The sequence below is a fragment of the Giraffa tippelskirchi genome, chromosome 6 (assembly GCF_054371585.1).
Source record: "Giraffa tippelskirchi isolate mGirTip1 chromosome 6, T2T-mGirTip1v1.2.pri, whole genome shotgun sequence".
Lineage (NCBI taxonomy): Eukaryota > Metazoa > Chordata > Mammalia > Artiodactyla > Giraffidae > Giraffa > Giraffa tippelskirchi.
Genome location: NC_137280.1, coordinates 43,294,425 through 43,307,909, shown reverse-complemented (window position 1 = coordinate 43,307,909; position 13,485 = coordinate 43,294,425). Strand labels below are relative to the sequence as shown.

Below are 13,485 nucleotides of genomic sequence, written 5' to 3'. Positions count from 1 at the left end.
CGAAAGGCTTCCATATTCTGCTTTTTCCTTCCCAACCCCATTCACACCAGCACATATTCATAAACACAAGTTCTGCTGGAAATCTGTCATCTTTTCAGCCAAAACAATCATGTTTTCTACCATCAGTTTCACTTGGGCAATGAAAAGAAAGTTAATATCAGTGGATTCAACGTTACGAAATCTATCACCCTGTGAAGTTTTATTTAACCTCTCCTGCTTTGAACTCCACCAAAGCATGTCTCAAAAGGTGATAACCACTTCTGTTTAGAACATTCTGGTTTTTTTTTCCCCAATATACACAGTGTGCCTTTAATTTCCAAGTGAGTTTTATGAAGCATATTTAGTACAACACTTAATTTAACAGCAATGACACAGAACAGTACAAGAGAATTTTGTCAAAGCAGAATGATATAATTTATGATGTTTCACTAAAGAGGAAAAACAAATGCTTTACCACATGAAGTGGAAGAGAAAACAGAAATAAACAGCTGCTTTACCTTTAATATAGAAAAAATTTAAAAAACTGCCTTATTTATGTTGATATGGAACAGAAAGCAGTAACAAAGGCATTTGGACACCTTGCTCACAGCAGGTATACAGAATCAGCACTTAGCTTCTAAATCACTTGCTATTCACTTAGGCGTTGGCAATGACATACCTCAAGATCAGAATCCGGAGGAGGGGAAGGGTTATTGTTTCTTCGGCCCCGTCCACGTGACTTCCCATCTGAACCTCGACGCAATCGATCAGAATCTGAATCTTTAATAGGTGTTGATGGGCTGTGGATTGTACCGTACTCTGTGGAAATACAGGAAGGATTCTCATCTCTCGTTCTATCACAACGGTGTCAAGATTAACTCTGTTTTAATTCACAGCGAAGTTGGAAGAGTAAAGCACATTTCATTCTGCTCAAATTCTCCATTATCTTTTACTGGCACTGGTAAATAATTTAAGAGGAAGTTGGTGCTAGTCTTGCTTAGAAAAAATGTGTGATTAGAAATACTTGAAATTTAATGGAAGGTGAGAGACAACAGGTTGTATGAAGTTGGAGAGACTTCCTTTGTGGTTCTCTATGATGAAACAATGCACCCCCATCTCCAGGTCCACCTTCTCTCTCATCCCACAAATGGCCCCAGGCCATACTGAGAGGACCACACATCTGCCTTATAAGGGCTCTTCCAACGACAGAAAGGCTTCTGCTTCATGGAAAGAAATGAAAGAAAAACCCTTGGGCCAGGGAAAACAGAATCAGATGGATTTTTCTTTGAAAATTTAAATTCTCCATTTTCTCCCTCACTTTATGTGAGAACAAGGGGGTGGGCAAGATGAGAAGAGCTGATGTATGAGCAACGCCACACTCTGCATGGTATTTGTTACAGGCTCTTTCTGTGTCTTAGACTCTTTGAACCAAATAACCCAAACCAGGCAGCACATTAAAGTCACTCATCCGGGAAACTCAGAGAAACCATGGAAACAATCGCACAGAAGCCACAAAATGAAAACAACCCCCAGCATGCTCAGAGGAAGAGCTGGACAGTGATAGTGGAGCTGGGAGAAGACTCTTAGCCTGTTTCCAGAAAAAAGACGTCTACTCTTACCCCTAGGTACATTCTTTTCATAGTCCATCCAGTTCACCCATCAGACATCTCTACCCACACAAACTCCAGGTAGGTATACAGGTGTGCTGACTCCCCCCAAACCTCTTTGCCAGATCACTCTACTAGATATGGGTTGAAATCTCTCAGTCTAATATGAGGAATATTATTTTCACAGAGACAATGACACTACATCTCACCAAACAGAAAACTGTAGAGAACAGCTAGAGACCTGGTAACCATTGCTAACTGGTACTAAGTTATTGTACCAGTTACTCTACCAATTGAACAACAGTACAATAGTACCATTGACTCTACTGGGACCTTCCATGAGTCAAACTGTGTGGTCTCAGTATAACCTCCAAGTTGAAGTGTTTCTGCAAAGCCTTATGAGTCAGGGTAGATAGGAATGGACTTTGACAGATTAAATTTCATTTCTAAATCACAAGAGACAGCTCGATGTCTCTTGTTTCACCTTAAAACCTAATTGGTTCCTATCGCTTTTAGATGTAGCTTCTACACGTCCTCTGGCACAGCAAACCAGATGGCAAACTTCCTCATATAAACTGGTCATGCGATTCTTGCACCCAGAAACCACCATGAGGACTTAACAAAGCTACTAGTTAATTACAGCTAGAAAATCCAAAACAACGCCACTCAATGCTCAATTTATGTTAATCAAGATGTATTTCTGAGCTAACTCATATGGTAGAACTGTTAGACTACAGGGCTGCCTGGTCAATGATAAGCATTCTCTAAAATCTATATTAGATTCTTTTCCTGCAGAGGTAGATGTTTGTGGCAAATTCTCAAAATGTTCCAAACCAAGCTTCTCTCTTACATGTTTTATAGAGAATTAGGAACTATGCACAAATTTATTTTTTATGGAGGTCATTAGATACAAAGTTGTGTTTTAAAGAAAACATCTTGATCTCTGTTTTCTTTAAATATTCTCCAATCTACATCTGCATACAGAATCTGAATAGTCATGATCCTATACAGAACACACACCAATCTCTTTAAATAGTTTCAAAATGGCATATTTACTTTGTCTCTGGCATAGCTGACATCTAATTTGCCTTGGATGTCAAGCACTTGTCGTAAAGTCTATCTTGAATGGCGATGAGCCCTCTAGCTCTGGAAGTTCATCTCTGTGAAGAAGCTGAAGACATCAAGTAATGTGTCTTACCATGTGTGTTTCACCTCGACTTCCAGAAAGAGATCACTTTGTCCTCAAAGTAATTTATCTTACCTAGGTTTTCTGAACCCAGATTTCCTCCAACTGACTGCCTATTCCTTTACTTCTTGGTGTTTACGTCTTTATCCTTTTTTAAAAAACTCAGTTAAGTCTTTAAAAATACATTTTGTCTCAATTTGTTTGAAAATAGAAAAGCTAGAATGAAATCAATCACTTACTTCTGTAAACCTCCCTCCAAAGAAAACAAACTGAAAGATCAAAGTTTACAAAAACATTTTTACATCATGTTAGGTAGTTTTTCCAGGTGAAGAAAATAAGCCCTAAGAGATGGACAATCTGACATTTTTAAATATTGAAACACACACACATACTCCTCCTTATAGGCCTCAACTTATTAGAAGGAATATGAAATTTGAATAGTGTAAGTTAGTTTTTTTTTTTAATTCTTCCTCTTTGTTTTACAAGGGAGTATGAAATGCTTCTACTCTCCTAACCAGCTTTCCTGTCTCTTAGTTCTCGTTCCTTCTACTGGGGCAAAACAACTCAACAAATAATTTAATCTTCTAATCCACCATCTTATGTTTCATTAAAATCCTCTCTAAACTGTTCCACTTTACTCCCACTGAGATAACGGATGTGAAAACATTCAGAAGAGCATTCATTTCATTTAACCAACATTGACTGAATGTTCACACTCTTCAAGCACTGTACTAGGAGCCTGAAGTATAATGATGTACCAACCAGGTATGGTTCCTGCCTTCTTGGAGCTTAACATTCAGAGGAGAGCACTGATTCATGAATAAAAATGAGAGATTACCAAACAATATGGAAAAGGTAATGAAATAGGAAAAGCAGACTGCTGGGTGACCACAGAGGAACTCCGTGTAATTCAGATATGCAGAGTTACAGAAGTTTTCTGATGATGGAAGTCAAATTTGCCAATGCAGAGGGTATATAACAGCTCTAAACAGTCAAATTTGCCAATGCAGAGGGTATATAACAGCTCTAAACAGTCACAGCGGAGAAGGCAATGGCACACCACTGCAGTACTCTTGCCTGGAAGATCCCATGGACGGAGGAGCCTGGTAGGCTACAGTCCATGGGGTCTCGAAGAGTCGGATACGACTGAGCGACTTCACTTTCACTTTTCACTTTCACGCTTTGGAGAGGACAATGGCAACCCACTCCAGCGTTCTTGCCTGGAGAATCCCAGGGACGGGGGAGCCTGGTGGGCTGCCGTCTATGGGGTTGCACAGAGTCGGACACGACTGAAGCGACTTAGCAGCAAACAGTCACAGATCATGTGTGAAGGTGCAGAAAGAGACAGCATGTTGGGACTTCCCTACTGGTGCAGTGATTGAGAATCCGCTTGCCAATGCAGGAGACATGGGTTCCATCCCTGGTCCGGGAAGATCCCACATGCTATGGGGCAACTGTACCACATGTACCAACTAAGCCCACATACCACAACTGATGAATCTGTGCTCTAGAGCCCAGGAGCCACAACTACTAAGTTTAAGTGCTGAAACTACTGAGCCCATGAGCTCTAGAGCCCGTGCTCTGCAAAAACAGAAGCCACTATACGACAGGCACACACACCACAACTAGAGAGTAACCCCCACTCTCCACACACAACTAGAGAAAAGCCTGCACAGCAATGAAGATCCAGCACAGTCATAAATAAAATTATTTAAAACAGAGAGAGCGAGAACATACTGAAGAACTGAAAAACAATCGATGTGACCTGACTCTATAGAACATAGATAAGACTGGAGTGGCAGGCAAAGAATTCAATAAGGAGGTGATGTCATCAAACTTCGATTTTTTTAGGTCGATGACTCTAGCTCTAGTGTAGTGAGGGTCCTGGAGACAAAAGACAACTGAGAAAGGGAGAGATATCCTCACAAGAGGATAACTGGTTATGGATGCTGGTGGCCCAGATGCAGGTAGTGGGGATAAGGGAGAGTTACAGCTTCAAAGAGGTATTTGGTAGTGAAATCAATTACTAATGGGATAAAAAAGGGGGTGAGGATGCTCCTCACACTAGTGGTTGGCAGCTTGGCAGATTGCAGTATGAGCATGGGGCTTAGGAAGGAGGGAAGGAGAGAAAAATGTAGGTGACAATTTGGGTCCAGCTTTGGACATATTGAAGAGTTTGTGGCATTTGAGTAAGATGTCTGATAGGCTGATGGCTCTGAAGCTCAGAAAAGAAAGGTGGGTTGAGTTTAGGTTTGGAAATTGACACCACATGTAGTGGTGCAGAGGTAAAGAATCCTCCTGCCAATGCAGAAGACATAAGATACATAAGAGATGCTAGTTCAATCCCTGGGTTAGGAAGATCCCCTCGAGGAGGGCATGGCAATCCACTCCAGTATTCTTGCCTGGAGAATCCCATGAACAGAGGAGCCTGGAGGGCTATGGTCAATATGGTCTCAAAGAGTTGGATATGACTGAAGAAACTTAGCATGTACACATGTAGTAGAACAAACAGATGTCATTAAAACCATGCAGTGTGTGTAGAAGAAATGGGCACAGAATGGTGGGTGGGGTGTGAAAAGGAATATCAAGGTCAGTGCATTATAGATGAAAGAATATGATAGGAAGGAAAGAGGGATCAGTAACTTCAGATCACCCAAGAGTTATGGAAAAAGGAAAACTGAATTCAAAGGTACTTTAGAGCCAAAGAGGTCTTTGGCATACATGGTGAAAGTATAGGTTTGATAAGTATTTAGAAGGTAGATCGATGGATAAAGATGAGAGAATAGAAAGTAAAAGAGCAAGCAGGGGGCAAAGCTCCTAAAATATTACCGATGACCCTAAAATGGCCAAATCCAATAACTTTTAGTCTTCAATCTTATCTGACCTCTCTCTGGCTGTGCTGGCCACCTGCTCATTTAAACCATGAACCTATGAGAATAACTGGACTTCCTATTCTTCTGTTCTTCACTCTACCACTCACTGTACCTTCTGTCTCTTTGGCTACTATTTCCCTCTACTTAAGTTTAAATGTTCTCTATATCAGTGATACTAAACGTGATCTGCAACAACAAAAAAGAAAAAGGAGTTTGCAAAATCAGGATGTTAAGCAATGCAAGGCAATGCAATGTCTTGCTAAGATTTTTTTAAAGTCAGCTCAAGTAACTAGCAAGCTTATTTACATGCAACAATTACATGCTGAAGCAAATCCCACCTCTCACCATGGACCAGTGATAAACAACTGGTACACAGCCCCTGGGTAGACTATATTCTGAGAAGCAGTGCACTAGAGTTTCCCTCCCTAGCCATCTTATCTCACTATAGGCTCTAAGTGGTTTGTAGCATCTGTTAGAAGGATTTCAATGATAACCCAGGGTAATGATGCTAAAGCTTCACCTCATCTCTTGATCTGACTATCCCACTGTTTGCCAGACCTCTTGATCTGAACATTCCATGAATACCATAACTAAAGTTGTTCTAAACTGAATCCTCCATCTCTGTTCTTCAGTCTGATGAGTGGTACATCTATGCAGTTTTCCAAGCCAGAAATTCTTTAGTAGCTCCATCAGATCAAGACTAAGTTCTGTGGCTTTTCTCTCCTAAATACTTTTGCTCCGAGATTAGGCCTTCATTATCCTTTGTCTTCATTCTTGCAAATGGCTGTTTCCAAGCTTGCTACCTGCAGCCTTTTACTTATCTTCTGCACCACCATGACAGCGAGCTTGAAAACCATTCAATGCTCCAAACCCTCCGGTGGGTGGAGGACAGGAAGAAGAGTCTAGATTCTAAGACTCTGACCTGTGGACTCCACTGCCACATTTCAAATCATGACCCCACTACTTATTAGACTTTGTTCAAGTTATTTTCCTTTTCTTGGACTCAGTTTCACCATCTGTAAAATGGAAATCAATGGCATACAGTAAAACTACTGTGTAAAGGTATTTAGAACCATGCATGACACTAGCAGAAGAAAGTCCCACTGAGTCACTTTCTGACACCTTATCTCTAACCACTCTGACTTCAGACACACCTAATTATCTCAGCTCTCCACAAGTGCCAAACTGTTTCATGATTCTGCACACAGTTTCCTTTTCTTAGGATGCCTTTTCTCCATACTTACTCCCCTCATCAGTCTGAGAAATTTCTAGTAACCTCTGAAGATCAAGCTCAAGTATCTTTTTTGTGATTTTCCATCTAAATCTTGGTTCCTACTCTGTATTTACATTTATCTCTATTATAGAGCTATATAATTTTTGTAATCACTTATGTTCTTTGTGTGCTTATGAACTGTGGTGCTGGAGAAGATTCTAGAGAGTCCCTTGGACTGCAAGGAGATCAAACCAGTCAATCCTAAAGGAAATCAACCCTGAATATTCATTGGAAGGACTGGTGCTGAAGCTCCAATACTTTGGCCACCTGATGTGAAGAGTTGACTCACTAGAAAAATCTCTGATGCTGGGAAAGATTGAGGGCAGGAAGAGAAGGGGGTGACAGAGGATGAGATCACTGGATGGCATCACTGACTCAAAGAACACGAGTTGGAGCAAATTCCAGGAGATAGTGAAGGACAGGGAAGCCTGGTGTGCTACCGGCCATGGGGTCGCAGAGAGTCGGACATGACTTGGCAACAGAACAATAAATGTTCATTATAGAAAAACTTGTCTATTTTAAGCAAATGTCCATCACTCCTGCTCCTGGAGAGCAGCCCTGGAGGTATTTGTTTTATATTCTGAAAGCACAGTAAGAGTGCAGAGCACAAAGCAGACAGTAAAAAAAAAAAAAAAAAAAAAAAATCAATGATCAAAAGAATGAGTGTTTCTCTAGTTTTTAGTCTATTAAATCTATGAAGATTATCTAATTATTTTTATTGGCAAGTTAAAATATTTACAAGTGGGAAAGAGCTGGAATTCTTTTTAAAGCTTATTTAAAAGTTAAATGTTTACATATTCAATCATAAAATATTAAAATCCACACAAGATTATTAAAATTCTACTTTTGTACATACTACCAAAGAGTTCCATAAACCCTTTAAGAGTTAAAAAGAAAAATAGAAACCTGGAACTCAGAAGAGTCCATCTAGTCCATCTTAGCTCATAACTCCTACCTGGACCTTGGGGAAGGGATTTCCATATTTTTTTAGTCTTCAGTCTCCTGGTTTGTCAAGTTGAGGACACAACCTAGATTATGTAAAGTCTGATTATCTGCAGATGTACAATATTTACCAAATTGGCTCAGATGGTAACGAATCTGCCTGCAATGCAATGTGTTCAGTCCCTGGGTCGGGAAGATCCCCTGGAGAAGGGCACGGCTACCCACTCCAGTATTCCTGCCTGGAGAATCCCATGGACAGAGGAGCCTGGCAGGCTACAGTCCATGGGGTCACAAAGAGTTGGACACGACTGAGCAACTAACATACACACATACCCCAGCTGTTAGTCTTATTTCTCCCTCTACACACACACATGCACACAGGCTACAGTTCATGGGTTCACAAAGAGTTGGACGTGACTGAGCAACTAATACACACACACTCCAGCTGTTAGTTTTTGTTTCTCCCTACACACACACACGCATGCACACACACGCATGCATGCATGCATGCGCACGTGCGCACACACACACACAGCCAACCTAGTTTTTGTTTCTCTCTCTCACTCACTTTCAGACTAATGGGTCTAAAATACTTCAAGCAACTCCAACTCTCAGAATCAGCAGGGTTTACTGTCTACAGAATCTAGTCCAAACTTCTTACCCAGTTTTATTTCTCATGGCTCCCTCGACATGTTACCTACTTTCTCATATATAGTGCCAAACAGTTTTTAAAAGGATTTTTTCCACTTAAACTGTGTCAGTTTGACCACAGCCTCTTAAGCACTGGCTGTTGCTGTTTTAAAGATGTCCTTACCATTTTATTAGGTGCAGAAAATAGTACTTTATTTTAATTGGGAAATATTGGAGATGCTTATGTGTATGTGCTTGAAAAGTAATTTCCATGAACTGTCCAAATTCTTTGTCAATTTTAAAATATTCATTTACTGATTTATATAAAGTTTTAACACCTTTTTCATATTTGCAGACACTCTTCCAAGCGTTAGAACTCCTCCAATTATGTTGATATTTCAAATTATGTTTTTCTTCAGAGAAGCTTTTGATTTTGATGGAGTCCTGCTCTATCAAAAGCTTGATTGGCTTGATTGGCTCCTTGAAGACTTAGGGATAAGAGTTAATACTTAATCTAAGGTTGCTAGGAAGTTCTGATCTAACTTTATACTCCTGGGAATATACATGCCAGTGGAGTTGTAAGGAAAGTGGGATACAGGGCTCCTCCAGTTCCCTTCTCTGTGCTTTAGGATGATGGAGGCCCTCCTTACTCGGTCCTAAGTCTAATCAATGGGAAAGACTACTCCCCCGAAAAAGAATTAAGTAACCAAGCTCCTCGCCAAGAGGAAGCTCTTACCACGTGCATATGACACTGCGTTCAGGCCAGGAGAGCCACTATCTCTGGACCCTGAATCTACGTTAAAGTGACACAGAAGTGCAGAACTTTGGGGGAAATGCTTTTTAAGATTATTTGAATTTAGTAAACATGAGACCTAGTGATCAATTTTTATACAGTTGACCCTTGAACAACTTGAGATTAATCTGCCTATAATGCATAGTCAGCCCTCTGTATCCACACTTCCTCCATTCATAGCATCAACCAATCTCAGATCATAGTCCTGTATGTGGTATTTACTAGTGAAAACTATCCCTGTATCTATGGACCTGCACAGTTCAAACTAATGTTGTTCAAGGGTCAACTGTATTCTATTTGCTGCTAGGGAGGACTCAGATAAAAGGAAAAGAGTATATTACTTCCTTAAAAGCAGATATTGCCATGTTCAAGACTCAAGTATTCAAGGATATGGGGTGAGTAGGAAGAAGATGCCAGTCAACACCGAGGCACCCTGAACTTTGGGACTCTCAAGGTCAACCTAAGTACACACACAAATTATCTTAAAAGGTGGTCTATCAAGACAAAAATCATGAAGACTGAAAGAACGAATGAATGAAGAATGAGAGAGGTTGATTCTGATTCAGTGAGGAAAGGTTATCATGGCTCTCCAGAGGCAGGTGCATCAAGTTTTATTCTACTGGCCACAGGAACCATATACCTCCATTGGGTATGTTTCTGTTAATAATTTTTATAATTGGTTTTCCTAGGTAGGGGAAAGCTGCTGGGTAAGGCTGAGTCCAATTACGGTAACCAAGGAGGATTGTATCTTACTCTAGATATAGGTTCTGCAATCAACACAAGGTGAAAACCACCTATAATCAAAATTACCCTCAAATTCTCTTAACCAGATACACTGAGAAGCAAAGGGTGGGACAGCAGGGCACAGATCACACAGGCCCTGGTGAGGCATGGAATCGACCTGCCCACACTATTTAACTTCAATTCTCCTTTTTTAGAGTGGCGGGTGTCTGTACATTCTAATACAGAGGTCAGTAAGGTTTTTTTTCTTTTTTCTTTTGTAAAGAGTCAGCAAATGGTTTTGTGGACCATATGGTCTCTGTGGCAATGACTCAATTCTGCTGATACAGGCCAAAGGTAACCCCAGACAGGATGCTGGTGAAGGAGTACAGGGGAGTTTCAATAAAACTTTATTTACAAAACAGATTTGACTTGTGGGAATATATAATTGTATTCATTAATGTAACCCTGTGTGATTATGAGATTCAGGCAAGTGACTGTCACCTGACTTTTGTGGGTATTATCACTTCTTCAAAAGTGTCAACCAATGGTGAATGGTAAAATTGTGTGGTAAAGACAGTAAGTGAAACATGTTGCTGAAATAATTGGAAAACAGGGTCCAAAACAAGGTGCTAATTTTGGGGGAATTGATAACAAGTAGAAAAGGAATTTAATATATACTTTTTAAAAGGCACTATCCCAGGTGTTAAGAGAGCTTAGCCATCAGTCAAGCCATCATCCCTACCTTGAATATGCAAACAAGGTAGAGGCGGATAGGATTTTGTTTTTCTCATGGACACAGTAACCTGACATGCAAAACAGATTACGATTCTCCTTGGGTTGATGTGGGCACCAGACACCTCCATCCTGGGAGGGATTCTGGGTTCTCATTTCCAACAGAACAGGTCCCAGTGCAGGCAGCATGACTGATGAAGCTGCTCTAAGGTAGGCACTGCTCCAGGTCGCAAACCTTAGGGACACTTGTTTACTGGGCTCTCTGTAGCTGACTAAATTCTGTCATAAATGACCAAAGCAGGCAAGCGCTAGTGACACTGGATGATAAGCTAAGCTTGTTTCTGAGGAAAGAAAAATTCAAAGGCTCTGCCTGCCATGGTCAAGTCACACTGTTCACAACACAGTCAGCCCTCTGTATCCTCAAGTTTAGCATCCACAGATCAAAAGTATTTTTTAAAAACTCCAGAAAGCTCCAAAAAACAAAACTTGAATTTGATGCTTTTGAACTGTGGTGCTAGAGAAGAATCTTGAGAGTCCCTTGGACTGCAAAGAGATCAAACCAGTCAATTCTAAAGGAAATCAATCCTGAATATTCATTGGAAGAACTGATGCTGAAGCTGAAGGTCCAATGTTTTGGCCACCTGATGCAAAGGACCGATTCATTGGAAAAGACCCTGATGCTAGGAAAGACTGAGGACAGGAGGAGAAGGGGACAACAAAGAATGAGACAGTCGGATGGCATCACCAGTTCAATGGACATGAGTTTGAGCAAACTCTGGGAGATGATGAAGGACAGGGTAGCCTGGTGTGCTGCAGTCCATGGGGTCGCAAAGAGTTGGACACGACTTAGTGACTGAACAACCAGGAACAATTCACATAGCATTTCCATCATATTAGGTATTCTAAATAATCTAGATATGATTTAAAGTATACAGGAGGATGTGCCTATATGCAAACATTATGACATTTTATAAGGGACTTGACTATCTGTGAATTCTGTATGGGGTGGAGGGCCCACAGGAACCAAACCCCCAGGATACTGAGGGATGATGGGACAGGAAAATTAGGAAGTTTAGGTGAAAGGGCAAATGGAAAGGGGGCATGGACATGTCCACGTTCTTTTCACATGTTCTTTTCACAATGAACACTCAGATTTTCCTTGAAATCCAGTGACCTTTGACAACTGTATCTGATAATCATTCCTTCCCAGGTCTATCCCCTCGACTCCAGTCCCCTGACAACACTGTAAAATGGGTTCTTCTCTCCTATAAGTCAGCCTGGAACCAACCTCTCTACTCAGAGATTCTGAGTTAAAAAGTGCAATTTCTATTATTCTCAAAACTGTACAGAAATTCCAGTGGTGGCCTAACCTTCACACTTGCATTATCCAGTGACAGTCATTACCACGGAAGACTAACGCTCACAGCAGAACACAGATGTATATACATATGTACATCTCATTCAGTTAATTTGTTTTTTTTTTTTCCCCAGTAAAAGGGGTACAATGTTGGAAAACGTCTTCAAAAAGATCTTTTAGATACTGTTTTTGGAAAGCAACCTTTGAAACAAGTCAATTTTAAAGCAGCTACAAAATCAGTCACCTTATAGGTGTGTGATGTTAGTCGCTCAGCTGTGCCAGACTTTTTGTGACCCCATGGACTGTAGCCCACCAGGCTCCTCTGTCCATGGGATTTCCCAGACAAGAATACTGGAATGGGCTGCCATTTCCTTCTCCAGATCTTCCCGACCCAAGGATTGAATCCGGGTCTGCTGCATTACAAGCAGATTTTTTACCATCTGAGCCACCAGGGAAGCCCCCACCTTACTTGTGCCTTGGATCTAAACTTCCATTCACACTGTCCTTCTCTGCTGGAGTTTGAGAAATGAATGGGGAGGATTTTCTTATGTCTTTTCTTTTTTAATCAGTCATCAATGCCACATCTATACTGACAATGAACCGTAACCTCTGATATTGACTAGTTTCACTTTTCCCACCTTCCCTTTCCCACTACTGTGATTTGGGGAATTTTGACTAGGGAGACACCCCTAATGCATGCTTTCAGTGATGAAAGTTTTTCAACAGTGCTGATGCATCTTCTGCTTACTTTCTTAGAACACTGCTATACCCTCATCTCTGCCCATCTGTGATGATGGCAGCTTCTCTTTCGGATTTGACCTTTCTTTCTTAAACTTTTTTAAAAAATGTAAACATGTAATGCTATCTTCTCCTGAAGTCCTAGTTCCAGCCAGTGCCCCTGGGTCTACAGCCCATGGATGTGTTTGATCAGATTCAGCTGGTATCTGTGTACCAGGCCAGCTCCACAGATGTGTGGCCTGTGTACTCACATGGGGCCCCAGGCTCAGAAAGGCCCTGCACATGGTTGAATGCCCTGCTGTGCTGTTTCTTTCTTTTTTAGAGTCTAGTGTTTATTATATGTTATGGCAGGTACACTTTAATTTCAAAAATTTAAGACATATAAAAAGTGGTTAGGGACTAATAACATTTGTATCAATAGTTGATAAAGGTCTAAGATTGTTTATTACACAGCAGGGTACAATGGTAGTGCTAATGCTAACAGGGCATCATGGAAATGAGTCTAACAATTATCATTACGTTTTATACAAACAACGGCATTTGCTGCTGTTTTAGAATTTGGGGACATAATCTGCTGTGCTGTTTTGAAAGTCCTAATCTATGACTATGCTAAAGCCTTTGACTGTGTGGATCACAATAAACTGTGGAAAAT

General features: G+C 40.8%; 1 protein-coding gene across 50 annotated transcripts in view; it reads right to left on the bottom strand.

Annotated features, from left to right (window-relative positions):
* EYA1 (EYA transcriptional coactivator and phosphatase 1) overlaps window positions 1-13,485 on the bottom strand; it is a 659,176-nt gene that overhangs the window by 135,569 nt on the left and 510,122 nt on the right. For all 50 annotated transcript variants that reach the window (XR_014057024.1, XR_014057023.1, XR_014057025.1 and 47 more), the window contains one exon: window positions 659-798. Coding sequence is in view for 46 of the 50 variants with exons in the window: in XM_081501749.1 (XP_081357875.1) it covers window positions 659-798 (140 nt within the window). In the remaining 4 variants the exon portion in view is untranslated. The remainder of the gene's footprint in view (window positions 1-658; window positions 799-13,485) is intronic.